The sequence below is a fragment of the Embiotoca jacksoni genome, unplaced genomic scaffold, assembly GCF_022577435.1.
Source record: "Embiotoca jacksoni isolate LCO1_2020_lvr unplaced genomic scaffold, fEmbJac1.0.p SCAF_11, whole genome shotgun sequence".
Classification (NCBI taxonomy): Eukaryota; Metazoa; Chordata; class Actinopteri; family Embiotocidae; genus Embiotoca; species Embiotoca jacksoni.
The window spans coordinates 10,214,870-10,240,681 of NW_027185241.1; the positions used below are offsets into that span (position 1 = coordinate 10,214,870).

A 25,812-nucleotide genomic window follows, 5' to 3' on the forward strand; every position below is an offset into this window, starting at 1 on the left:
GTTGGTTTTAGCAGAAAAAAAAAAAATCCAACAGACATCACTTGCGCAGTTATTTGCAGTAGGAAGTAGAGTGGTGCTTGAGAATTTGTGAACCTATTTTTCAATGTTTCTGAATAATATGACCAAAGAAAATCATCTGATTTTCACACAAGTCCTAGCAGTATGCAAAGAGAACTTATTAAAATGAAATGAAATGAAACTTGATCATTTGTTTATTGAGCAAAAATGATCCAATATTGCATATCTGTGAGGGGAAAAAAAAAAAAAAAAAAAGTGTGACCCTCCAGGATAAGCAGTTAATTTGAAGGTGAAATTAACCTCAGGTGTTTTCAATCAATGGGATGTTCATCAGGCGTGAGCGTGCGCTCGGTTTTAAAACTGAGCTTCTCCACGTCTTTGTGAAATTGTATCAGGACACGAACAGAGGAGATTTGTGAGGACCTCAGTTAACATCTGTTGGCTCTTTAGGCTGGAGAAGGTTACGAGACCATCTCTGAAGAGTTTGGACTCCACCAGTCCACAGTCACACAGATTGTGTTCCAGTAGAGGAAATTAAAGATCACCGTTACCCTCCCCAGAAGTCCTCAACCAGCAAAGGTCACTCCAAGAGGAAGGCTGGTCCTATTGGTCCAGTTCAAGTAAAATATCTGAATACTTCTTTCATCATTGGTGTTTTGACAGCAGACTTTTGGTAGGGTGTTACTACATTTATTGTTGATATTAATTATGACTATGTTTCTCTATATTACCTGACAAAATTGTGAGATTTGCAGAATTCCCACAAATCTAAAAATAATTTAAAAAAAAAACCAAAGGCTACCTCACAGTTTACAGATAATGAATTATTCGACAAATATCATATTTATATGCAAATGATCTGGATCTAAATCATTCAATCAATCAATCGAAATCAGATTTCACCGTGAACTACACTTGATAAAAAAAAAAAAAAAAAAAAAAAAAAAAAAAGCGTCGTAAAGCTTATCTGTCTGTGGTACTTATCAATTGGTTTTAATATTTATTTTTTAAACCTACTTTTTATTTAAGGAAAGAGAACGATACATATGTATAAGATTAAAAAAAAATAAATAAAAAAAAAAATAAAAAGACTTCAGCGCCCGCCTGTCACCCGGAAACACAATGTCTGCTGACGGGATGTTTGAAGTGAGCTGCATCGAGGGGAGAGGGTCGATGTACAGCGAAGTAAGGACAAACGTGTGCATGTATTTATTTTTATTTCATGTGTTGCTGTCGTTGATTTTGCCGTGTTGCCCGAATCGATTAACGTGCAGCCGAGTCATCGATCCGGCGCCACCGCGTGTTTGAATTCATGGACAAAGACAAGTGTCGCGACGCTGTAAGTTAGCGGCCCTGTTGTTTTTGAACGTAGCTCCAAACTTAAGGTGACATAAAGGAGACTCGAGTTGCTTCATTCAGCACATGCAGCTTCTCGGACACTCATGCTTTATGTGCTTCTCGCAGCATGGCCAGTGCTCCTGGATGGAGATGCACCAGTTCATTGGTGACCTCATCACGTCTGGAAACCCCTCAAAACATCAGCCGGATGTGTTGAACGCAGTGTGGGGTGTGGCTGGTGGTGGTGGTGGAGGAGGAGGAGGTGGTGGAGGTGCTGCAGCTGGTGCTCTGGGGTTCAAAGCTCCTCCACTTGAACCCATTCAGCCACCCAGACGGGCCCAGGACAAGACCGAGGCAGCACCCGGCAGACCGGTGCACCCTGGGGCATCACTCAGGAAGGGAGAGGCTGGAGACAGAAGAGAAGGTGGGCGCTCAGCGAATAGATTCATTTCCCCTGTTTACTTGCAAAAATGTGTAACCATTGTCGCGATGGACATCAAAGAGTTAAGAGTGAGGAAGTCACAGGAGACCACAATGGTTGGCAAAACAGCAATGTTTACTCCATCAAGGAGAGACGGAGTGACAAGGAATCTTGCTATTTCCTCCCGTCCCAGGTCCAGGTGCCTGCTTCGTTCTTGAAATGTAGAACCTTGGAACACCAGGAGGACATAGTGACCTCATGAGCTTTAGAGACCCAATGAATGAACATTACTTCACGGTTCCTTACTTTTTTTGATCAGAGAGCCGCAGAACTCACCTACAGTTCCCTCCTTGGGATCAGGGCGGGATGGACCTCAGTGTTGAAATGATAAGAACTTCACAGTGATTAATAGATGATTTGTTAAGTTAAAATATAGATTAATTGGCGTCAAATCGGTCAATTTAGTCAAATATTAATTATAAAACAGCATCAGCTCATCAATACTCATCAACAGAGACATGTCCGTATCGAATCAGAAAACATCCAATGATGAGAAATGTAAAAGAAAAAGGGAAACCACAAGTGAAAAATCTCCTGTCCTTGACAGGTAACTGTGGCAGTGTAGAGCAAAAAGACCTATTGCAGTGCAAATTGAAAATAATTATAAATATATTGAAGGATGTAATGATATCACTGTAAATACAAGTAACTGTAAAATAATAATTCTCCTTATCGTAATGTCACCCACAATCTACCATCTTATTTTTTCCAGCGGGTTTACATGTGCATCCTGCCTGCACCTGCCCTGGCTGCCCTTACTCCACTCCTCCTCCTCCCTTCGAGACTTTACCAACCAGACACACTCTGTCCTTGCCGCCACTCTCTGAGGCGGCCTGCCACTCCAAAGATCTGAGCCGGGCTGCTCCGGTGAGCCGCAGCCTGTGCTTACCAGACACCACCGTACCAAGCAGCACCACCAGGGCTGAGCTGGAGACCAGGTTGTCCAGCGGACCACAGAGTGGGGACGCAGACAGAAGGACTCAGAGCCAAGACCGCAACTCTGACAGTCCTCCTTCCAGAGCGTCCTCAGAGCTCATGTCCCATCTCCCCATGTTTCCCTGCTTGTGTTGCCACCGTGGTCTACAAACCTGCGCCCAGATACTGAGCCACCAGGAAGGCTCAGACTCCCCGTTTTCTCACACCCACGCCCATCATCATTTTCACCACCACCACTGCCCTTTAACGTCATGTTTACCGTGTCCTCAGCTTGCCCAGTCCTCGCAGCCCTCCAGCCCTTTCCCCTGCCTGTCCTGCCAGCACTCCTTCCCCACTTGTACTCAGGTGTGCCACCACCAGCACAAACAAACGCAGCAACAAGAGGAGAGAGGCAGGCCGGCTACGACCCTGTTGTCGCTGCATCCCTGCATGCACTGCCCTGCCTCTTTCTCCAGACCGTCCCAGTTGCTGCAGCACCAGCGCTCCGAGCACGCCCACAAACCGTGCGGCTTCCTCTGCACAGAGTGCGGCAGGGCCTTCAACTCGCACAGCAACCTCCGCATCCACCTCAACGTGCACACGGGCGCCCGGCCCTACTCCTGCTCCGACTGCGGAAAGAGTTTTAGCCAGTCAGGAGCTCTGAAGATCCACAGGCGGATTCACACAGGTGAAAGGCCATATTCCTGTGGATTCTGCGGCAGGGGGTTTCCCCATTTGGCAGGGGTCCGGGCCCACCAGAGGACGCACACGGGAGAGAAGCCCTACCGCTGTAGCCAGTGCGGGAAGTGTTTCACCCAGTCAGGAGCTCTGAAGATCCACACCCGCATCCACACGGGAGAGAGGCCCTTCATCTGCAGCGTCTGTGGGAAAGGCTTTTCCAACCGCTCTGGGATCCGCTTCCACTACCGCACAGTCCACGGGCTGGCTCCTGAACAAGCCGGGGAGCCTGGAGCTGGTGGGGTGTATCGAGGTCCTGCAGGTCGTGGTTGTCCACCTGGCCGTCCCAGGACTTTGCCTCCGACCGGTGTTGGGCTGAATTCTGGAGATTCTTCTTCCGCCGCTCATCCGGGCTCCGTCCTGCTTGGCGGAAATGAGCACAAATCTCAGTCAGAGGGAGCAAACCCAGGCAGAGAGGGGCTTCTGTACGCATGTGAGGACTGTGGACTGCGTTTTAAAGATGCCCCGTCCAGGAACAGACACCAGGCTCTGGTGCACTACTCGCATGACGGGAGAGAGGAGGAGGAGGAGGAGGAGGAGGAAGAGGAGGGGCAGAGGAAACAGTTCAGCATGAACGAGAGGGGCCAAGATAACAGTGAATGAAAGTAAAGTCATGTCCTTGGTGGATTACAGCCTGTAGAGTAAACTGCTTCTTGTGAAATAATTTTTTATGGAATATGCTCTGTAGTTAAACATGACTCTTCAAATTGGAGTCTTTAGTATCGCACTACTTCTTTTCGAGCTCCTGTTAAGACTGAAATTAAGTTTTGCAGAGGATTCACACCTTGGCGGATTGCAACGAGAGATTTTGCACAGTTTGTGTGCAGAAATTCAATCCTGTTTTATGATTTATGATTTGGTGGAGAACTTTTCTCTTATTGAGGGATCAAGTTCCTCATATCTGAGTGAGGTATCCTGCTTAGTGCAGATTAGTCACTGCTACGTGAATAAGCTTTAAGGCTTTATCTTACTGCTCGCTCCAATCACACACCAAGCCAACTGGTATTTTTGTTAATACAACTGTTTTATTGTGCCTTATTCAGCAGTGAGGGAGGTATTCCTCTTTTATTGTAACACCATAAAGCTTGTCAAAGCCTTCCCATGAACTTTGAGTGGCTTTTAGTAACAGTTTCTTACAGTATAGAGGACTGCCACCTGAAACGTATTATACAAAATGCCTTTTATTACTAATATTTAAATTATTAAGTAATTTATCCATTAACAACCTAGAGTATATTTCACATACAACAATCAAAGGAAATCCAGGCACCAAATTTGAAGTAAAAAAAAGAATACAATGTGAATTTCACTTCATTCGGTAAGTGTTTGTCACTTGTATGAGAGCCGCTCTGCAGTGGCAAAAGCCTCCCAAATAACAAAAAGGCCACATTTTGTGTTGAGATTTTGTGATCCTCTTTTTGCCGAACAGTCTTCCTCCTGAGTTTGGTTGAGCTACGCCATCCACAGTTTCTTGCTTAAGGACTCTGCAGTGGGTTGAATCACAGGGGTTCTTGTCCATGTGAAGGGTAGTCCATCGTGATCGCGACGTCACGTTGCCTGTTTGTGCCTCCCTGTTGTACTACAGTCCAAACATTTATTTTTTAACAGTTTGTAATTTTTCTCTGTATGTTACAAATGGGTGAAAATTATCTGAGGTATGACAACCAGCAGACAAATAATTACACAATCCATTGTTGTTAGATGTCTGAAGCTCATGACAGCCACCTAGTGGTTATAGGTAATCAATACAACACTTTGTTACAGTGTACCATTTATAGTGCTTCTGAATGGTGTTTTATTTTATTTTTTTTTTACAAAAAGAAGGTATACACATTGCGAATACAATGCTTTATGAGGACAATTAACATACTCAATCCACTTTTTCGCATTAACCTGTTAAATAGACTGTAGCATACATTTCTGTATGTATTCTCTGAAAGTGCAGCTTGTGATAAAACATTTAATTGATAAACAGTATATCTGTAACACGACCAAACCTGCATTTTCTTTGTGCATTAAAAATAAAAAAAAACAGCACGATGACATACTTCCCAGGAGGAAATATTTGTGTCCATACAGCTCTCGGGTCATTGCGTGCTCGGAGTAGTGTATCCTCATATTTATAGTGGTCCAAAGTGACCCCTGAACTTTGGGTACATCACTCACTGGAGGGTCAGGATTTGTGCGCCCTGGACAGCACTGTCCAGCTTAGTGTCCACTTAAGATCAGTCCAAGTGCTCCTCTGGTCCCAACACACACACACACACACACACACACACTGTAGCTCAGGAGAGCTTTTTTTTTTTTTTTCCCTACATGTCTGAGCCTGCTGTGCTCACAAAGGCTCCTCGTACGTGTTCTTCTGTAGTAAAGAGTCACATGACTTGGGCTCTGCGTAGACTGCACTGACTGGTCGTGGGCCATTGGCATGTAGGGCAGGAGTGCAGTAGCCATTGAATAACATCCTGTGTGAAGGGCAGTTGTACTGACTGTGGCTGGATGTTGCCCTCATACCAGTGGAAGGTGCTGAAGCAGGAGGTCCGTGTGCACTGCTGTGAGCGATCCCTATCAAAGTGGGTAGGCTGGACTCAGAGAGCTGGTCACCGAATGGAGTGGCATACTCGGGCTCTGGAGGAAGTGGCTCAGCATACTCTGGCACGCTGCCTGGAGTGTCATAGTGGTTGCAGGTGAAGGGGGTGGTATAGCCTTCATCTGAGGAAGGTCTGAATGTTGACCCAACCTTCTGTCCAATAGCTGAGAGAGCAGGCTCGGCATAGTCTAGAAAGGGGAACAAAAAAAAAAGGTGTGAGACTGTATTTCTATTCAGTTATGATGCAGCAAAATCAAGCAAGCTCTGGGTATCAACTAAAATATATAAAAAACATCAAAACCAAACCAGTTTCTGCCTGGATATTGACATACAGGATATTACATTCAGCCAGTTAGACCAGTACAATCTAATGCCATTTCATAGAGAATAATTGTATATCACTGTCACAAAGTTTATGGTGACAGTGTTGGATAATTCCATTACATATTTAAACACGTTTTTATTTTTGCAGATATCTCTGTCCCTGCAGCTGCATGTTTTTTGTCTGTGGTTATTGGTCCCACCAAACTACCCATTGTTTTTTGTCTCTTGTATCTCTATGCTGTTCTTTTCTCTCTCTGCTCTCCCCTCAACTGTTCCAAATCCTTTAACTGCCTAGAGACCTCTTTTTTTTAAGAGTATATGAAGTTCTGAGGCAAGCAGTAGGTTATCAAACTTTCTTTTACCATTTTATGTTGAATAAATGTAACGGTGGATTATTTGATGATGCATTTGAGGATGCAATTCTTTCTCCATTAGCTTCAGAGCTTCTATTTTTCTCATTTCACTTCAACTATCAATAAAACATGTAAATTGCCCAGATGTGCCAAGTATTTTTTCATACTACTACAGCTCCAAGTTAAGCTTGGGCTTTTTCTGTGAGAACAGGCGTTCCTTAAGCTTAACACGTTTTCGTTCAATATCTTGGAGACTCTTATAAAAGGCATGAGGACCAGCCAAGCAGGGTAGAAAAATTGAATATTTTATGAGCTTCTATGCATAGTGGTGGATCCCCAATAATTAATGGTCCTGTGTGTGTGTGTGAGAGTGTGAGAGTGAGTGAGAGTGAGAGAGGTGGGGGTGTTTCAGTTGTGCCACAGTGCAGCATCCTTTCAGTATTGGGAAAAACTCTCAACTGCTTATTTGCATCTTAAACAACAATTTCTGGGAAATGCTTCTTTTCTACTCTTGCCAGGCCAGTGTAGAGCCCCTACATGAGCTGCCCGGCCACCAACAATGTCTCCCCTAATCACAGGGATGGGGGCTGACAGTGGAGCACTTGGATCCAACCACACTCTAGTCTTCGTCCCAGCAGAAGTGGCTGTGGTGTGGGAGGCCTAGACCTGACTCAAGAGCCCACAGGGAGCCTCAGAGCCAGAGCTATTTTAATTAGACCGGCTTTAGTGAGGCCTTTGATTGTCTTAGCATTGACCCTCTGTCCCGTTTATCACTGGACCTCTCAGTGAAGGGCCCCCTCGCTGGGGGAGGGGAATGGGGGAGGCAGAGATGGGACTGGTGGGGGGAGTAGGCCGAGCGCCCTTTATCGAGCTCCAATTAAAGGGACTCTTTCAGAGAGGCTCCGTGGACCAAAGAAAGGAATGTTTATACTGCGGCTGGGTGATGGGCTGAGCCAGGGTAAAAGAATGGACAGCCCGTGGAGAGAGCTGTTTGCCTGTCAGGCCTGGCATGAGCTCCTCAAACTGACCACCGAAGCTTGAGACTGTTAAGAGCGGGAAAGACTTTAGATGACCAGTAAACTCTGAATGGGAAAGGGAAAAAAAAAATGCAGCAGCTGATGGAACTTAAAGAAAAACTGAGCTGCAGCAGTTTCCTGTTTTAAACAACAAAAAAAATAAAAAATATGGATGAATTCTCACCATTAAGAGGGGGGCTGGGTAGAGCATCATGGACATTTCTCTCCAGAGGGTAGGAGATAAGCTCTGATTGTGGGCAGGGGAGACTCTTTGCCTTGAAACTCTGACAATCTACTCGACAGAAAAACATGCACAGTCATTAATCAGTCTTATTAAAAAGATTTACTAGAAGTTAGAAGTGCTTGACTTACTTGAGGGTAAGGAGTACTTCAATTGTGAATCTTTTTTCCTTTATGGAGAAGGAGATGAGGACAAAGCATTGAGGTCTTTTAAATACTAGATACAGTTTCTATCAATTTTCACACACAAAAAAACACTTGCTTTTATTTGCCATATAAAAAGAAAATGTTTGGGTTTTTAACTTTTTGTCGAACAGAATAAGACATTTGAAGACGTCATCTTTGAGCTGTTGGAAGTTATGATGGGCATCCAATCAAAATGTTTGACTATTCATAGGCATCATCAAAAAAATAATCAACAGATGAATCAATGATGGAAACAATTGTTAGTTGCAGCCTTGCATTGACATGAAAGCTATTTGGGATTAAATGAAATAAGATCTTTTAAATGTATTGCGAAAAGTTGGCCAGTATTAATCTACTGTACCTTCGCTTCCACCAGACTCCAGCCAACAAACAGCTCCCGCACATTATCAGTCCCAGGACCACTCCCACTGCCACTATGACTGGCTGACTGGAGCCTGGAAGAGTGTAAGCGTGTGAGTGAGTAAACGATTGAACAAGTGTGAGGAAGGCGGTTTTGTTTATTGGAATGTACACAATGCCTAATGTGAGATTAAAGGAGATATGCCACTGTTTTTTTTTTTACTGGCGTGACAAGGATCCCTCTCCAAACAGACTTGTATTCATTTTCACATGGAAATACTAGATGGTGATACAAGTACATACTTCGCGTTGTTTCCACAAACACTGGGCCCTCTGTGGGGGTGGGAGAGGTGCTCGCGTGCGGTGTGTCCATGTTAACTTTGATGGACGGAGATTCTGTTGGACGAGTAGCAGCAGAGAAAGACTTAACATCAACTGCTATTCAACCCATGTGGACAGTGCGAAGTCTAACTGCTCATGCCCACCTCCGAGTGGCCGTGACCTCGGTGTGGCCTTTGCAGCGAGACAGCCTAGGACCTGGACCTGAGCTGAAGCTCTGCCGTGCCAGCTCAGCGGCTGCAGCCGAACAAATCGAGCCACCACAGGAGGGAACAAGCTGTTGAGCACCCTGAGGTGGCCGTCAGTGTAGGCCTGGAACACCTAGGAGACATGACGACCAAGTTACTTACTCACAGAGGACCTTCTAAAATCATGTTTATGACTCTACTGCTTCCATCAGATGCTACATAATGTAAAAGTGTACAATGAAACACCAACCTTTTTTTCTTTGCTCAGAGCACCTTTGTAAAGCTTCCAGTTCTTTCTGTCTTTGCTGAAAAGAAGAATGTGGGATTCTATGTAGAACTCATTTGATCCCATTGTTATTATTCCTGATAAAAAAAAAAAAAGCACAATAATATTTTTTTTCAGATTCAAATTTAAGACGAGATAAAAGTGTTTTTACTTAATACAGTAAGAGAAATAAAGAAAATCTGATTTATCTGGAATTTATTAACCGTATGTATTTATATGTTTTGCTTATAGAACATCACAAATCGTATTCTTTAACCAGGTTCAATAAACACATATTATAACACAAAATAAAAATTCTACATTTTCATTTTTTTTACCTGTGATAGTGCTCCTATCGCTCAGTTCCATCTCCACCCACGGGTTCGGATCGTTACTTTCTGCTGCCCAGAGTAGGAACTCGTGGCCAGAGTCCATGTTTCTGGAGGACCAGAACATTCTGTGCTCTGGACTGTTTTTATCCCAGAAAGATGAAGCATTTAAACCAGAAACAGCCAGGATGTTGTTACACTCTGTTCAGGGACCAGAGGAAAGAATCGACTGATGAAAGTGGTCCACAGTTTTTTTTTTTTTAAATAAACAACAGTATTAACTACTTGGCTAAACATGGCTAACGCTGCTGCTACAATCATGTTGAATACTGACTATAGACTCATGTTCTCTGTTGTGAACTGCAGAAATCGACACGTACATTTTTTTGGAAAGAAAAATTGTGGCTGTCATGAAGGTAAAAAAACCCCCCCGTTACTTCTAAAATCCCGTATCAGGTCAGCAGGGATATAAATAATGTGGTGGTTGAAGTAAATGGGCTAAAACATGCAACAACACTGCGCGTGCCCTTTGAAAAGTTTGCAGCATGTAGGTAGAAATGTCACGTCTGGCTCATACCTCGGATGAAAAGCAGCTTCTTTTCAGATAATGATCCCCTGTCAAAAGAAGGCCGTCGAAAGGTCAGTACTTTCAATACCAAGCAACTTCGCTAAACCAGTCTGGAGCCAAGTAGCATTACTGTAATGTCTCATTTAGAATTGTGAAACTCAAGAATAACAAACACACATTTTAGAGAGGATTCCATTGGCAAATGTGGATTCATAGAGTGTGAGGCTTCTCCCACGATTCACAGTGACGCGACCTCCCAGACTGTCAGATATGGATCCGGCGTGGACTGCAGACTTGCACAGGACTGAGGTCTGTTGCGGAGGGGAAATATGGAGCACTTTCAGACTTTGATATCATTTCAAAAAGTCTACAAAAGGTTGGCCAAAATGAAACGGTGATCTTACATCTCGGTAACCCTGTTCAGAGTTCCCCCAAACGTCCCCGGTGACATCCTTACACCCAGCAGGGCAGTACACGCTGAGAAGCAGCAGAATAACACGTGAGAAACACTTGCGGAAGCAGACTCTGCTGTCGGAGATGTGGAGGTCAACCGCTTACCTCAAATGCTGCGAGCTAAAATGAGATCCTCGTTGTAAACAAGAAATGAGATCTGAAAAAAAAAAAAGAAGACAGATAGCAGAATTACCTTTCCTGGGATTTAATCTACACCTTATTAAAAGAGTGTATAGGTGGACTTTAACAGACTGATGTGGGACGCTGTATCTCAGGCTTACATAATACCCCCCCCTCCACCCAACCACACAAACACAGATTCTGTGGGAGACAGTCTAGCATGCTCTAAGTGTGCTATATTAGGGGATAAGTGGTCATCACCGTTGATGTGACTGAGCCCTTTGTTACTGTGACTTACTGTCACAGTTCACAAGTACAGCGAACGGCTCTCGTGTGTTCACAGTTAACAGACCGTGGTTTGTATGTCTGAGGGCAGGCTTGGCTCCAGACACAGCTGGATTTCATAAACAACTTGGTAGAAAACAGGAAACTATGATACATACTTTGTAGTACGGATTACATCATCCGGAAAGAAGGAGACTATCTCTAAATACAGAGACGTATTCACAGTAAACAAGTCTACATGGATATTAAAATCAGACGCAGGAAGAACCTTGGCTTTCATTCATTCACAAAGTGATACGAAGGATATCAAGAATACATGATGTTTGGGCTTTAAGCCATAAATAAATGTGTTTATACATATGTTACAATGTGTTGTTGAATTGATAGAAAGAGTTAAAAATATGTGGATTTAATAACAGCAAAATCAGTAGCCTTTGGATTGAGAAGCCTTATGGGGCTGATGAAGAGGAGGAGGAGGAGGAGGAGGACAGGGAATCAAGTCACTCTTGGTGACAGGCTGAAGCCTGAGGCCTCACTCTATTCGGCCCGAGAGGGAGTCTGACTCTTGTTTTCTGAGCAAGCACGGCAGAACAACGACGGCGATGGAGGATGAATGCCAATGAGCAGCGACTCTCACGTCAACACGCAAGTGCACGTGCACAAGCATAAATATTCACGGAGGAGCTGGTGTTAAAAATACACCAGTGTCAACTTGTAAATGAGCGCAAACAATTACAAATCTGGCATTTGTAAAAGCTCAAGATACGAGTTCTTCCTGCCCAGCAACAATAACATCACAGCATTAATACATAAAATTAGTGTGACCACAGAGTTTGGTAATTAGTTGACAGCATGAGTGGATGAATTACAGACATACCTGGATGCTGGTCTGTGGCATAGGAAAGTAGAAACCCTCGTCCAGAGCGGTGTGGGCCAGAATTCAATGTTATTGTCACCTCATTGCTCTTCAGTGTCACATTCTTCTGCGCTGCATCAAGCTTACCGCACACTGGACCTGTGAACAAGCAGACCCACAAACTGCATTTCTAAAACACATGAATAGAAATATGTCCATCTGCACACACAGCACACTACTTTCATGATTTAAAAATACATCTATTGCCAGTCCTTAATGACAAGTAGTTGTTCTAAGCACTAATGTTTAGACCAGAGCCATGTAGACCGTTACATTGAAAATACACATGTACGGACAACTGCAATAAAACAAAGATCACGAGGCAGACTCTGTGGAATCCGATAATAAACACAACAGGCCGCCTAGCAAAATATGTATATCTCCTAAATTGCTCAACCCTCATTTTGGTGAGGTGTCAAAACTTTTATGCCCTCAAGACTTGATACAGCTGGTTGCAAAACGTAGACGTGTCTGTTGCGGAATAGGGTTAGCCTCCTCTCTCAGTGTGTCAATTGGATGGTATGTCCTGTGTGGATTTGACATTCACGGCTGGGAGAACGTCAATGATGACATGGAACATTAAAAGTCCACCAGCAGGTGTTGAAGTAAAGACCGATGGGGGAACAGGGGAGATGCATTTTTTTTTTTTAAAACACACGCGAACAATCAGAGGTGGACTTACCCAGGCTGGGTTCTCCGTTCTTGTCTGTGACCAGCACAGAACCATTGCTGCAGCCCGGACTGCTCTCAATGTCAAAATCTCCAAAGAGCAGTCGCAGCGTCCGGCCCTCTGCCACACGGAGCCTCCACTTACACCAGGTGTTACTGGGGTAGGTGCCGGGGTAGTTCTGAGAGGCTAAGGTGCCGGACTCTGTTCCCAGCAGTGTATGTCCACAGCCATTACCTGACAACCCCAAAAAAAAGACAACTCGGAAGGTAAAAATAAAATATTAACTTGTAGGACATGGTTATGGAAGGCGGGTTTTATTTCACTTAACTTCTTTCTGAACAAACAAAGGCTGCAATTTATTAATCTTGTAAATGATTTACTTAAATAACCATTTGTTTTTCAAGATGCCACATTCCTATTGCTGGTTTTGTTTGACCAGTATTTCAATATACAAAAGTCACAGCAGACAAGAAAACCCAGGAAACAAATTCAATTTGACAAGCTCGAACTCATTGACACTCTCAGTCTTTTATTTTTTACCCAAATCTTTGCCTTTTAATCATCTTTTTATTTACAGATTGAACCATTAACTAAATGTATAATAGTTTCAGCTGTACCGTGTACTGTAACAGTGCTGACCAACAAGAAATATCTATTTGTCACGCAGCTAGTAGTTATCAAAGTATGTTCAAACTAAGAAGTTTCACTTCCAAAACAGCTGTAAAAAAAAAAAGTTGAATTACTGGCTTCCCGAAATGACATGACCGCAGACAGTTTAGTCATCAACTCTCTAAATCAAATACACAGAACATTATAGGCTTTATTAAGGTACTATTTCAGACAGATGAATAAGAAGTCTAATCTAGGCACACACAGCAGACCAGGGTCTGTTTATACTCTTCTGATCATAACTGTGAGATGACACAACTGTCAGCCCAAAAAACTAAGACCTGCGCACTGGATAGACTGCAAAAGATATTCTTCTAATATTAAATATAACGTCTGTAATTTTTACCTTTAAATTACAATACGGCCTTCTTATTGGAGAAGCGAGGAAACAGATTTTTTTTTTTTTTAAATTATGAATTCGTTTCTTGAATGTTGATTCATTCCACCCTCCGCCCTGCAGTTGCTGTGACTAACACTTGAACTGGAACGGAAAGCACAAATATTTAGATGGTCTAACATCCTTGTTGGTCACAGGACATAAATGAGTCAATTCCCACAGTGGTCACACAGAGATTAGTGGTGTGGGGCCGGCAAACTCAGATCCTGCTCCGAGAATTTCAAGGGGTGACGTGTTCCAAGAATGGTCAAAACTTGAAGAAGGCACCAGGGTCAGTCTAAGCCTAAACATCATCCCTGGCCTTGTCTTCCATATCTGGTTCCTGGATACGTGTTGAGGGGAAACCGCAGGATAACCTTCCACTCACCCCGTGTCGCACGTCCCACATCGCACCAGCCATTTCCCTCCTTCCCGCCGGCTCTTCAGCTCCCGATACCATAAACCTTTGAATGTTATCGCCCCTCCTCATGTCCCCAGAGGATTGCCTGGAAATGCCACGGCAGCATACTGTAACCGTGGGCAACAGAGGGGGATCTGTCACCTTCCGCTGGGAGGCCACAGAGGCTGCGGTGCAGGGGAAGTTCTGGGTGGCCGGTAATTGTCTCCTGCTCACTGAACTCTTTCGCCTGCAGTCTGTCTCCGGGCCTGTCTGTTTCTAGTTACTTCTGCCGAGGACGTTGTGTTTTCGGTTTAGTTTGTCTGCCCGTTTGTCAGCGGGATTATGGAAAACCTTCTGGCCCGATTTTTATGAAATTAAGTGGAATGGTGAAACACGGGCAAAGGAAGAAACTTTGGAGTGGATCCAAATCACAGGACAGATCCGCAAATTAATTGTCACTTTTCGTAACATTACGATATTAGTCCTATTAGATACTATAAATCTTAAAATCCAGTAAATGGCAGCAAAGTTGGATAGTGACAAAATATCGCCCGTCGTAGAAACACAATGACTCCATATCACAAACCATATTCACTGGTAATAATACTCCGAGATACACAAGTGTGGACAGTGGTCTCATAGGGGAGAACAATAACCGAGATGCAAGGCCTTGGCTAGACACGAGTGAATTTTGACATAATTTTAATAGTTTTGGAAATCTATCTATACATATATAGTGGTTGCAATTGCAGATCGTTAAAGAGTGGACTATTCAACGCCTGTGCACCCTGAGGTCATTTCTAGTTTCCTAATGAAACGTGTTCAGTTTGTTGCAGTTTAAAAAAATGTAAGTGTTAAATTACAAAAAAACAGATTCTAACTGGGTGGCAGGACAGCAAACAGTCGATCAGAAAGCACACCGGCAACATTGTTTTCTACTGGAGGCTTCGCTGGCAGGTCCTTACAGGTCCACACTAGCAGACAGGATGTTCACCTGTCACTACACTGCCTGGTCCCGTCTTGTGTGTCAATCACAGTATTACAAAACAAAGGCTGAAATACTGCTTCCCCCCCCCCCACACACACACAAAAAACAACAACAAAAAACAACAACAACAAAAAAAACACTGGCCCCACCAAAGCCATCCATACCGGAAAAGCCTGGACCTAATCATCTTCCAATGTGAGGAAACCAAAGCTCCAGAGACAGACAAAAACAACAAAGAAGATTTGTGGTGTGGCTGACTGCTAGAGTCATAGTCTGCGGGTCAGTCACCTGTTTTCCTGTTTGTCTGTGCATACGGTCACTGATTCAGACTGGGCTTGACTGCGGCTTTGTGCAAAAACTGTGGGAAAGGTAAGCTGAGAGCTAGGATCAGTAGGTAAACATGGACAATGGGAGAGTATGTAAAGAATGCTACCATGACATCACATGGTTGACTTTTGCACCGACTTCAATTTGAAATACAGTAATTCTCCAGTGGCCAGAACACATATTCTTTGATTATTATAGGTTTCTTGTGAATCAAAGAGTAGAATTAAAATATATTTAAACTGTAAGGACCTGTGCGCTGCAGAATACAAGCAGAATCAGGGGATAGTTTCTGAGTTAAAATGTAGGCTATTAAATAGTAATTCAATAATAATGAGCAGGTTTGATAATGACGAGCTTAAATAGGATAGAACAGATTTCTAAGAATGTTTGTGCTCATCTCACTTGTTCCAGTGGTTTAAAAAAAAAATGTAATTAATAACAAAAACACTTTACTTAATTCAAAATAACGTGAGCAGCAGACTGACATTATTATGACTCAAGTCTCAGGTCACAATCCTTATCTTATCAAAAGCGTCAATAAAACAGGCGTTTTCTTACCCTCCTGGCCGTGAACACCTACGGAACAGACGCTAAACGTGATCCAAAAGCCGGTAATAAGAGACTTCACAGCTTTCCCGATGTGTTGGCACTTTGCAAGCATGATTTCCAGCGCTCTGCGAGGAAAAGGTAAAGTGCATGTCTCGTCGGATCGAGGTTCTAGCTGCAATAAAAAAAAAAAAAGTTAGAGCACAAAGTACTGCATATTTACTATTGGCCACGAGGCGTAAACTCCCCTTTCTATTGGCTCTCCCAGAGTGTCAATCACAGCCTGCCGAGCATTCCATTCCCCAAAATAGGAGTGGGCTGATTTGTAGATGTGTACTGATCCGAGAGCAGCTGGTGCCACTAATACTAACGTCTTCCTCTATTTGCAAGGATGCCGACGCTGAACCTGGACCTCAGACGGCTATAATCGTCGACACCGACCGTTTAAACGACAGCCCACGCAGTTAAAAAGCACGTCGAAATATCCTGTCTGCGTGCGCCTTTATCGACCCACTAACACTTTCTGACCTCAAACTAAGCGCGAACCCTGCCATCTTCTGGCGAAATACAGGTAACAACAAAAACACAACAGTTTGGAAACAGCCTTTATGAGCAAAACGAAGCCACACGTACACAAAAACAACTTAAAACAATAGTGCGCGTTGAGCCTACTGCTACTACTAATAATAAAAAAATAAAAAAAACCACACTTTCGTAGTTCCCGTCAGAGGCTTGAATCGCTTCAGCCCGTGCGCTCCTGCAGAGGCGCTCAGCCGGAGTCGCATAAGGCCAGTTTGACCGATTTACACATCGCGTGCGAACTAACCGCTTCTCGTGACAGCGGGACAGATGCTTCTCAGGCAAATGCTGCCTTCACTGCAGGAAGTGCAACGAAGCAGCACGGCGCATGCTCTCCTACCTCTCTTGACAAGCCGAAGATGAATTATTCTCTGCTGTAAAACGGTGGGTAAAAAAAAAACCAACAACAACAAAAAAACTATGACAATATTCGCTTAAAGTAGCAAAGTAGTGGGTTGTTGTTGTTGTTTTTTTGTGGAGCTTTTTGAGGAGACTTTGGTGTTTTTTTTTTTGTGGAGCCTTCTTTGCCGGAGCCGGAGCGCGCGCCGTTGTTGGCCGGGGTGTGCGTGCTGCCGCACCGACACACGTCAGTTTGAGTGGGTGAAGGAGGGTGAGAAAGGCACGCAACTGTTCGTGTGGGAGTTAGTGAGCCAACAAGGGCTACTTAATATAGTGTGGAATATGTTGACCGGTTTATTATAGTCCGCTCTCCACTGCATGACAAGGCTGCTTGATTTGTTTTTCTACCATGGAATAATCCTAACAAGACAGTTTGTAAAATCCGTTTCTCCTCCATTTCTTTCCGTGCTATTTATTGGTAGTTGTCGGTCGTCTTGCTTCATCTGCTGCTTGTCTAAGGCTGAAATAATATAATGGATTGAACCAGATTTTAATTGTAGTGACAATTTATTATTCTCTAGCTGTTTTACCCGCAGGGGATATATATTATCTTTTTTTTTTTTTTTTTTTTTTTTTTAATTTTCACTCAATCCCCATAGACCACAGTTAACAGTTCAGTGGACGGTTCATTCACATTTGACAAATGTAAAATGTGTTCATGCTCTGCAGATTTGTCAGTATCTATAACTCGCTTCGTACACCATAATTTCACTGTCACCTTCTCAGAAACTGTAGCATGAACACTTAACATGACAGCAAATAGAAAGAGCTAACAGTCCTTGGAGACCGATGTCAACTGGAATTTGCATAAAACAGATTAGCAACAAAAATCCTGCCCTTGTTCAACAGGTCTTTTTCTGTTTTGGTGTCATATTTGTGGAAAAGGATATGTGCAACCATTTTTCACCCCGTTGATACAGTGATGCCTATCACATTGATTCATTTTTTTTTTTTTATTTTTTTTTTTAACAATTCAGGCCTCATAACCCTGTTTTTTTTTTTTTCACTTACAACTATAGGCCTTTGTCCCATAATCTATATTTCTGTGCATTTTCAACAGCAATATCGGAAGCGAGGCGAGCCGGGGCGAGGGTTATGGCATTTTAAGCCAAGTATGGACTCATTTCAGTGAGAGTTGCACGCCAGAAAAGACAATCAGATGAGGCTTTCATTCACTTGCCTGTGCATAAAGCTTGACTGCATTGCATGTGTGTGATCTGGATGTTAACATGCGTGCTGGGCCCTCTCTGCGTGCAGCTCTGCGGGGAGGGGTGATGGCGGGTGCTGAGGTCACTGTGTCTTCGGGGGAACTCACGACGGTGAAGGAAGAGGAGGGAGAGCACAGTGGCAACAACCATAAGACTCAAGTCATCCTGCACCTGCAGCCCATCCTGCATGGGTAACACGGCTTACGTAATTAAAGGGCCAATAGATGTTTCACATTTTGCCGTGTCACAAAATAAGCAGGGAAATATCTGTGTTAATGTTTCGATACATATTTTGCATCACAACATTATTTTTCCAAATGCTAATTGTTTGTATTCAGGAAATTGCATGACACCTATGATGTTTATATTCAGTATAATGCTGCCTTAAGTCAAAAATGACCAAATTAAGAATTGTGAAGGACGTAAATAAAATCTAAAAAGGGTAGACATGCAGCAGCTATTCCTAGATTTTGCTGTTGAATAGAAAACTACTAAACTCTCAGGTAGCATGAAATGATTGTTATTGTAAATCTGTCGCCCTCTGCAGGGTAAACGATGACGTTGCTGACACTGGCACGACAGTCTTGGCCATTGAGACGCATCACGGTAGGTGACACCAGAAACATTCTCTATCACTGCCGACCTGAACCACACAAAATCAACAACCTGTTTAATACAACACACGTATTATGTGCACTAATGAATCTCTCGCAGTGCACTCTTAAGCCGCCCTGTTATGTAACACATTTGAAAACAATGCACTGATGAACCTCCCGGCGTGCAGTGATGGACTTCTTAATTTCATCAGCACCTAGGAAGGTGTTGTTGTGAAGGCGCGCTGTGGTCTCGCTGTGGGCGGTCGCGATTATCTTTTTGTTCTGTAATGTTTAGATGACAGTAAAGCAGAAGGAGAGGAGATTGAATATGGCTACCCGATCACTTGTGGCGACAGCAGGGCGGTGCTGCTATTTAAGAAGTTTGTGTGCCCTGGAATCAATGTCAGATGTGTAAAAGTAAGTGGTGGATTATTCATTTATTACTAATTTAAAAATGACTTCCTCAGTCAGGACACGTGATTATCTTCACATTTTCTCTGTCACCTCTGTCTTATTGCTTTCTCTTTGCATTTCATTTAAGAGCTTTCCCAAACATAAATTGTGCTGTCTTCTTTTTTTTTTTTTTTTTTTTTTTTTTACAGTTTAATGACCAGCTCATCAGTCCTAAGCAGTTTGTACACCTGGCAGGGAAAGCCACTCTGAAGGACTGGAAAAGAGCCATCAGACTGGGAGGGGTTATGCTCAGGTAGACTTATGAAACATTAAAGAAACAACTGTCTGTCCTCTTACTCACACCATGATGGAAAGACTGCTGCGTGCTAAGAGCAAAACCTGACTGGCCTTTAAGGCGACATTACTCTGCTGCGTCGGCTGTTAAAGTGTCAGTCTAATGCGGTGAATAAAAGATCTCTCACTCGTGTAATTTGCAATTACGTGGAGTCTGTGAGCGTCTGTGTTTGCCAGCACATTCCAGAGGTAGTCGGTAAGCAGCGTTATCATGGCTGCAGGATCAAATAGCATGCGTGCAAGCTGCCGAGTGATACTTCTCACCTCGTTATCGTGTTTGTACTTGTTGGTGTTACCGTGAGACAATGTGCTGGAGTCAATCGGCAGTACCTGTTCTTTTCACCTTTATTCTTCCACAAGTTATACCAATGGGATTTGTGTCAAACAAACCACTGGAACTGGGAGGCAGTCCTCAAATCCCTCAGCAGCTGCATCGTCAAAAAAAAAAAAAAAAAAATCAAATACTTTTTTGGATACCATGTGGTCTCATAACCTGCCTCTCCCCATGCAGGAAAATGATGGACTCTGGCCAGATAGATTTCTACCAGCATGACACCGTGTGCAGCAACACCTGCCGCAGCACTAAATTTGATGTGCTGATCAACAGCACGCGGCTTCCTACGGGTACCTCAGTGCAGCCGAGCCTGTCGTGTCTGGCTCTTGACCCAATCGGAGGACAGGTGCCTCCCTTGACAGGTAGATTTCCGTTGGCATTTACAGTTTGCCGTTTTTTTTTTTTTTTTTGTTGTTTTTTTTTTTTGCTTTCTCCAACAGATGCTCGGGCTGCTGTTGTATCACTGAGATGACACTTTAGGAGACACTTGGATGTCTTTGGCTTGCAATAATAAAACAAGTGATTTCATTTCTTACAAACGGCTTTAGGATTTTCAGGAAAATAATGAATACCGAAATGAACTCAAAATTTAGATATGTACAGGGACCAATAAAAGTATTCAGATGCTTTCAATGATGCTTCAACCACTGAACAGAAATATCAAAATTTAGAGAAGAGCACATTCAGTGATGATATCACTTTTTTTTGTGTGCTGTATTTACTGGATATGTCTGTTTTGTTCCCATTTCAGGAGATGTGCATAATGCAGCAGAGGCAGACGAGCCTTCGGAGGATAAGTTCAGGGCAACAACAGAGTGGAGCGATGGTCCACCACGGCTTGTAAACTCCCCAGCGGCCAATGGATATTCTGCCAAGAGAAAGAGGGATGACACTCCTGGTAAATATAATAAGCCATATATGTTTTCATACATTTCTTGTTGAGTAAGTTTGCTTGTTGAAAAACTTAGTTTACCTGAAAGGACACATACGTCGACGACTGAGCCTAAATCCCGAGTCTTCTTTTAACTTCAGTTTTTTTTTTTCCGTCATGGTGCCGTTAACATTTGTGCAGAATCAACTGCTGTTATTGGATCAGCAAAACTGATGGCATAAATTCCTACACAGCAGTAAACTACTCACCTGTAGTGCTCCTCCTCAGTACGTGGATATATACTCTGTTTAGAAGCTTTGCAGCCCACAGGTACACTGCAGTTTTGTGCAGGTCATATGTTTCCTGCCACATGTCTGTTAAGTTATATGTTATAACATATACTGTAAACTGTGGACTCAAGGAAGTTTTGATTTACCTCCAGTAATAATCATTTTGTCGTCTGTCAAAGGGCGATGCTGTGGTGGTAAATTCAAAACTGTTTGACTTAATAAGTTTATAGGATATCATGGGGGGAGGCACGGGTGCAGCCCGCTGACCTTCATCCCTCAAGAGGCCACACATTTATAAGCCGAGTTGTCCTGCACTCTGTCGATCCCTCGTGTCACACTTCTTAACACCAGTAACTGTTTGACCCCTGAGATACACCGAGCTGATGACCCTGTGAATCTGCAGCTGAGGGATGTTTTGCCATTCCTGCTCACTGTCCTTAAAAAGTTGCTGACCACAGGCAGGCAAAGAGTCATGTCCCTTTATATTACCATTCGACAGCATCTGACATTTCTAAGCGTGGCTTTTTTTTTTTTTGTTGCAGGGACCTAAGCTTTGATTTAAGGGCTTTTAAAGGTGACCTGATTAGGCAGCATTCCAGGTGGACTGGAGGAGGTAAAATAGCCTGAGGTGATCTTGTTAATGGCAAATTGCAATGCGTCTCTGCACATGCAGAATTGCTTGTCATTGGGCTTAAAACAAATTGACAATTCTCGGTAAGAGCTCTCAGCTCATAGCTCTACTCCTCTATCTACAGAAATGTCTTGCTTCCTAGTAGTGTACATTTCCCACACGGAGAAATAAATTGATTTAACTCCAGATAGCTGTAAATGGGATTTAGAATAGTTTCGCCAGGCATATCCTATTTATCTCGACACGCATTTAAGTAAACATGAATGTGCACGCATTTCTTGTGAGATAAGATATCAAGCACCTCTGACATTTTATCACTCTGATGTACTCAATTTCTGTTTCGCTCAGTTTTGTACCGATCCCAAGAAGTTTTTCATTCTCCTTCGAACCTACGCTGCCCTCCTTTCTCTCTTCTCCGAGCACCTCTTTTCTAATCTATTTGCCTACTCTTTCCTGTCTACCTCTATCTCCCGTTTAACATCCTCTCTCCAAGTGCTACACCTTTTTTTCATTGTTTCTCCAACCTTGACATCTCCCGTGTTTCCCTCTTTGCTTTATTACTCTTTCAATGCTTTGCAAATATCCCCTCCAGTCATTTCTCTGCCTCCCTACACCTCCTTATTTATCTCACTTTTTTTTTTAAATTTATTTTGCTGTGCTTTCGCTCTATTGTGTCTTACCTTTTTTTTTAATTTTTTTTTTTTTTATTCTCCAACTCCACAGCCCAGACAGGAATACATTTGTTCATCACCTCTATGATGTTGCCTGTATGACTTTCCCTCATATCTCTGTTGCTCTTTACCATTTTGTAACCCCTCTAATAAAATGAAAAGTCAAACACATGAGCTCTCCGCATATAATAATGTCCCAGTTATTGCTGACCTTCTCTAGACGGAGTACTGAGTCTGTGGAAGAGTGTGGCAGACTCCGGGCTGATGGGTGAGGTCCTGTCCGGTCTCCAGACTGAATTGTTAACCACTTTGAAGGGAGTGGAGCTCCGCAGTGAGAAGGACAACCTGCAGCAGACAGGTACGCGCCCACAGTGGCACCTGTCTAACCACTGGACTGTGAAAATCATTTTTAGTTGACGCTATTGAAACGTCAGTCAAATCAATAAATGAAAATCCAATTTCAAAAGGATTTTCAATAAAGGCTCCACCAGCTAAATCTGGTTTGAGATGGATAAAAATGGATTCTTTTTTTTTTTGGTGATTTCTAAAACAGCTGAATTTATTGTGGGCAAATTAGTATAGGCTAGTATTAATTATTCAAGCCTCGTAACTGACTTTATATTACTTTGTTTTGTCAGATGCCATTATACTCAATTCCTTGTGTGAGATGTTTGGGCTTTTAGACTCAGTGAAGCAAGCGCTGGACCTGAGGCGCAGCCAGAATGAAGAGAACAAAATCCATAACACTGTTTATGGTGAGAAAGCTGTCAAAGCCAACATACAGTACACACAGTCATATCCCAGTGGATTGTATTAACTATTATATTGTTTTCACTTAGTGTTGGATGAGCTCTTGGAGGAGCAGAGGAAACAGAGCTGTGATAAAAGCACATCTTACAAAATGTCATCCCTAAAACACCTTCGACCTCAACGTAGAAGCCGGACAAACAGCCACACTCAGGACTTGCTGTCCTCCCTCAAAACAAGCACGGTGATCCAGCCGCTCTCTGTTACCGGTTTATCTGCTGCATCTTACGCTCATCTCTCAGTGAACCCTCAGCTCTTCACACATTTCTCCGCCTTCACCGGGCAGCATCACCATGCCGGAGATGGCAGGACAGACAGGCATGGCCAGAGTGCCACGCCGGAGAGGGAGCATGAGATTAGGGAGACAGCAAACCAGGAAAATGTTCAGCGGCTGGGACAGGAGGGCCACGAGAAAGAGGACACCTCAATGATCCACAAAGAGCCTGGACAGAGGACTGTAAAAGTTCGGGAATGTGAGGAGGTCGAGGAGACAGAAGGCTTGGTTGACATTGAAAAGGTGATTATAGGGAGAAAGGCATCAAAGAAACATAAAAGTAAGTGAGCCAGACGACCCCAGAGGGATTCTGTGGGACTAATGAAGGGAATGTGCCTGAGACTAAAAGAAGACACAGTGGGGAAACTATTAAAAAACATTACTTTTTCAAACTGCTTATTTCTTGTACGCTCACACTGTATATTTACGGTGGTTACTGGAGTTGTGGTTTCTGCTGTGGAGTTACAGGCACAGATTTGTTCATGCAACGAGGTTTTAAATGACAAAAAGACAAATTTAGATGGGTTTTTCTGACATTTTATCAACTCAAAACACAATAGAGTCAAACTCACTAGTTCATGACGTGATTAGTCGACTGACTGCCAGAAAGTTAATCTGCAATTGTTGATACAAAATAATTTATTTTTTTAAAGCAAAAATGACAAAAATTCACTCTCCCCAGTTCTCAAATGTAGCTGGTTTGAACTTGCTGTAGTCTGACCTGTGTGCTTGGGACTGCTGGTCAGAGAAAATATACCGAATTTTGCAATATAAAAATGTCACTTTGGGCTCTGGGGAACTGCAATGGGCATTTCTTTTTCAACTATATGCTGATATTTTATCGACCACAAACAGCTAATTAAGAAAATTATCTTTTGTTCATTTGATAATGAAAATAATCACGAGTATCTTGCCAGCCTAAAACCCAGGGCTCTCTCTTGTCTGCTGGATATAGTATTAGAAACCCGGGTAGCTGTGACAGATCTTTGTGTAAATATTTATAAAGTTTAGGCTAAAGACTCCTTTCTGAAGTCTGTAAATATAATATCTAATTTTATCGTACAGTCTGTGGTGACTACCCTTTCCCTTGCCTAAACGTAGCTGACAACTTTTTCACTAAGTCATGAATATTTCTTTTCTCATATTTTTCATTTGAAATACCTATTTTGTGAGTTAAACTTGTGTTTTAAGTTTTACATTATTTGAATTTTGTGAAATATGTCTCACTCAGGCTTGTATTGCCTTTGACCTAAGATCTATGCACCAGACCTCACTGCCAGAAGAAGACAATGTCCTTCGTTTCAGACAGTGAAAACAATGTATAAAGTAATAACTGTGACTGTTGACGTGCTGTTGCTTTATACAAGGTACTGTGTACTAACATGTGCTGCAAATACAGAACCTTTTTTGTTTATTATCCCTTTGCAATATATAAAAGATAAAAGGAAAAAAACACGTTATACGCACAAGGGTGTGATTAAAAAGGGCACTGAAGTCCAACATGACCTTGTACAATAGTGAACACATTTTAAATAAACATTTTTATGTTTGAAATTTGATCAAAAGCCGTGTTTAAGGTTGCATTCAAGAGCTGACTTCACAGCACTCAATTTATCGATTCTTTTTATGTCAGGTTGTTGATGAGAATTGCAAAATGCTGGTAGATTGCTGACTTATTGACAGTGCAGACAGGAAGCTGATAAATTACACATACAGGTTGGTTTTTATCTGAAGTTTCTTGTTGGTTTTAATCAAAGAGGTTTCGTTCATCTCTTCATCTTGCTCACTGTCAGATAGTGCTACCCTCTGATGTGAATACCTGGTACCTCAGTTATCGTCAAAGAACAGAAGTTAATAGGAAATTCAACATGACACATGACAATCACTGATATCAAACAATCTTTTCTTTTTTTTTAATTTGACAGCCAATGGTCCTTTTCTTGTGTGAAATCATTGCTGGATGTGTTTGACCATCCTTTAAAGTTTCAGCTCACAGATAAAAGCGTGATGGCTCGCCTTTGACAACTTCTCTCAGCTATGTTGGTATGTGATTATCAATTCATGCACAACACTGCCTGTGCAGATGTACTGGCTTGCGAGGGGTTATGAGTGGCAGCTGATAAAATGCCTTTTAATCATAGTGCAGCTCTCAACATCTCTGCTGACACCTGTCCTGTTGTTGGATCGTATCTTGCAACATCTTATTAGGTTTACTGCAAATGATCACGCAGTTGAACACATTCTGGAACCAAAATACTCCCTTGTAAATAAATTACTTCTCTCTGCCTTGAATACCAGGGCACACAAAGTCTGCTATGCATCAGGAAGGTGTAATTACAGGTGATAGCTCCACACATGTTGTGCTCCTTTGGTTAAATTAAGTAATTTGCAGAGCAATGCATCGTTA

General features: G+C 42.8%; 3 protein-coding genes across 9 annotated transcripts; 2 read left to right on the top strand and 1 right to left on the bottom strand.

Annotated features, from left to right (window-relative positions):
* Positions 1-1,157: 1,157 nt before the first annotated feature.
* On the top strand, positions 1,158-6,895 carry LOC138194398 (zinc finger protein 436). 4 transcript variants are annotated; one of them, XM_069143097.1, is made up of 3 exons: positions 1,158-1,403; positions 1,483-1,780; positions 2,550-6,895. In XM_069143097.1, exons 2-3 carry the CDS (start codon positions 1,501-1,503, stop codon positions 4,091-4,093), a joined length of 1,824 nt encoding a protein of 607 aa, XP_068999198.1. In that variant the 5' UTR covers positions 1,158-1,403; positions 1,483-1,500; the 3' UTR covers positions 4,094-6,895. The 4 variants fall into 4 exon arrangements, with proteins under 4 accessions (XP_068999198.1, XP_068999196.1, XP_068999195.1 ...); XM_069143095.1 differs by having other exon boundaries at positions 1,158-1,357; XM_069143096.1 differs by having other exon boundaries at positions 1,176-1,203.
* Positions 4,652-16,982, bottom strand: LOC138194396 (discoidin, CUB and LCCL domain-containing protein 1). Of its 2 annotated transcripts, none has more exons than XM_069143093.1 (16): positions 16,918-16,982; positions 16,011-16,173; positions 12,705-12,926; positions 11,984-12,121; positions 10,807-10,858; positions 10,653-10,725; positions 10,426-10,559; positions 10,258-10,295; positions 9,690-9,881; positions 9,337-9,449; positions 9,045-9,219; positions 8,863-8,955; positions 8,561-8,654; positions 8,146-8,183; positions 7,958-8,065; positions 4,652-6,268 (listed from the first exon to the last, which is right to left on the bottom strand). In XM_069143093.1, the coding sequence occupies exons 2-16, from the start codon at positions 16,111-16,113 to the stop codon at positions 5,826-5,828; spliced, it is 2,016 nt and encodes a 671-aa protein (XP_068999194.1). In that variant the 5' UTR covers positions 16,114-16,173; positions 16,918-16,982; the 3' UTR covers positions 4,652-5,825. The 2 variants fall into 2 exon arrangements, with proteins under 2 accessions (XP_068999194.1, XP_068999193.1); XM_069143092.1 differs by lacking the exon at positions 16,918-16,982 and adding an exon at positions 16,709-16,892.
* Positions 16,983-17,211: 229 nt separating this feature from the next.
* On the top strand, positions 17,212-24,964 carry LOC138194399 (glucocorticoid modulatory element-binding protein 1-like). 3 transcript variants are annotated; one of them, XM_069143101.1, is made up of 10 exons: positions 17,212-17,347; positions 18,234-18,375; positions 18,732-18,790; positions 19,076-19,197; positions 19,383-19,486; positions 20,039-20,223; positions 20,613-20,759; positions 22,545-22,682; positions 22,963-23,079; positions 23,164-24,964. In XM_069143101.1, exons 2-10 carry the CDS (start codon positions 18,251-18,253, stop codon positions 23,691-23,693), a joined length of 1,527 nt encoding a protein of 508 aa, XP_068999202.1. In that variant the 5' UTR covers positions 17,212-17,347; positions 18,234-18,250; the 3' UTR covers positions 23,694-24,964. The 3 variants fall into 3 exon arrangements, with proteins under 3 accessions (XP_068999202.1, XP_068999200.1, XP_068999201.1); XM_069143099.1 differs by lacking the exon at positions 17,212-17,347 and adding an exon at positions 17,950-18,088; XM_069143100.1 differs by lacking the exon at positions 17,212-17,347 and having other exon boundaries at positions 17,950-18,375.
* Positions 24,965-25,812: the final 848 nt, after the last annotated feature.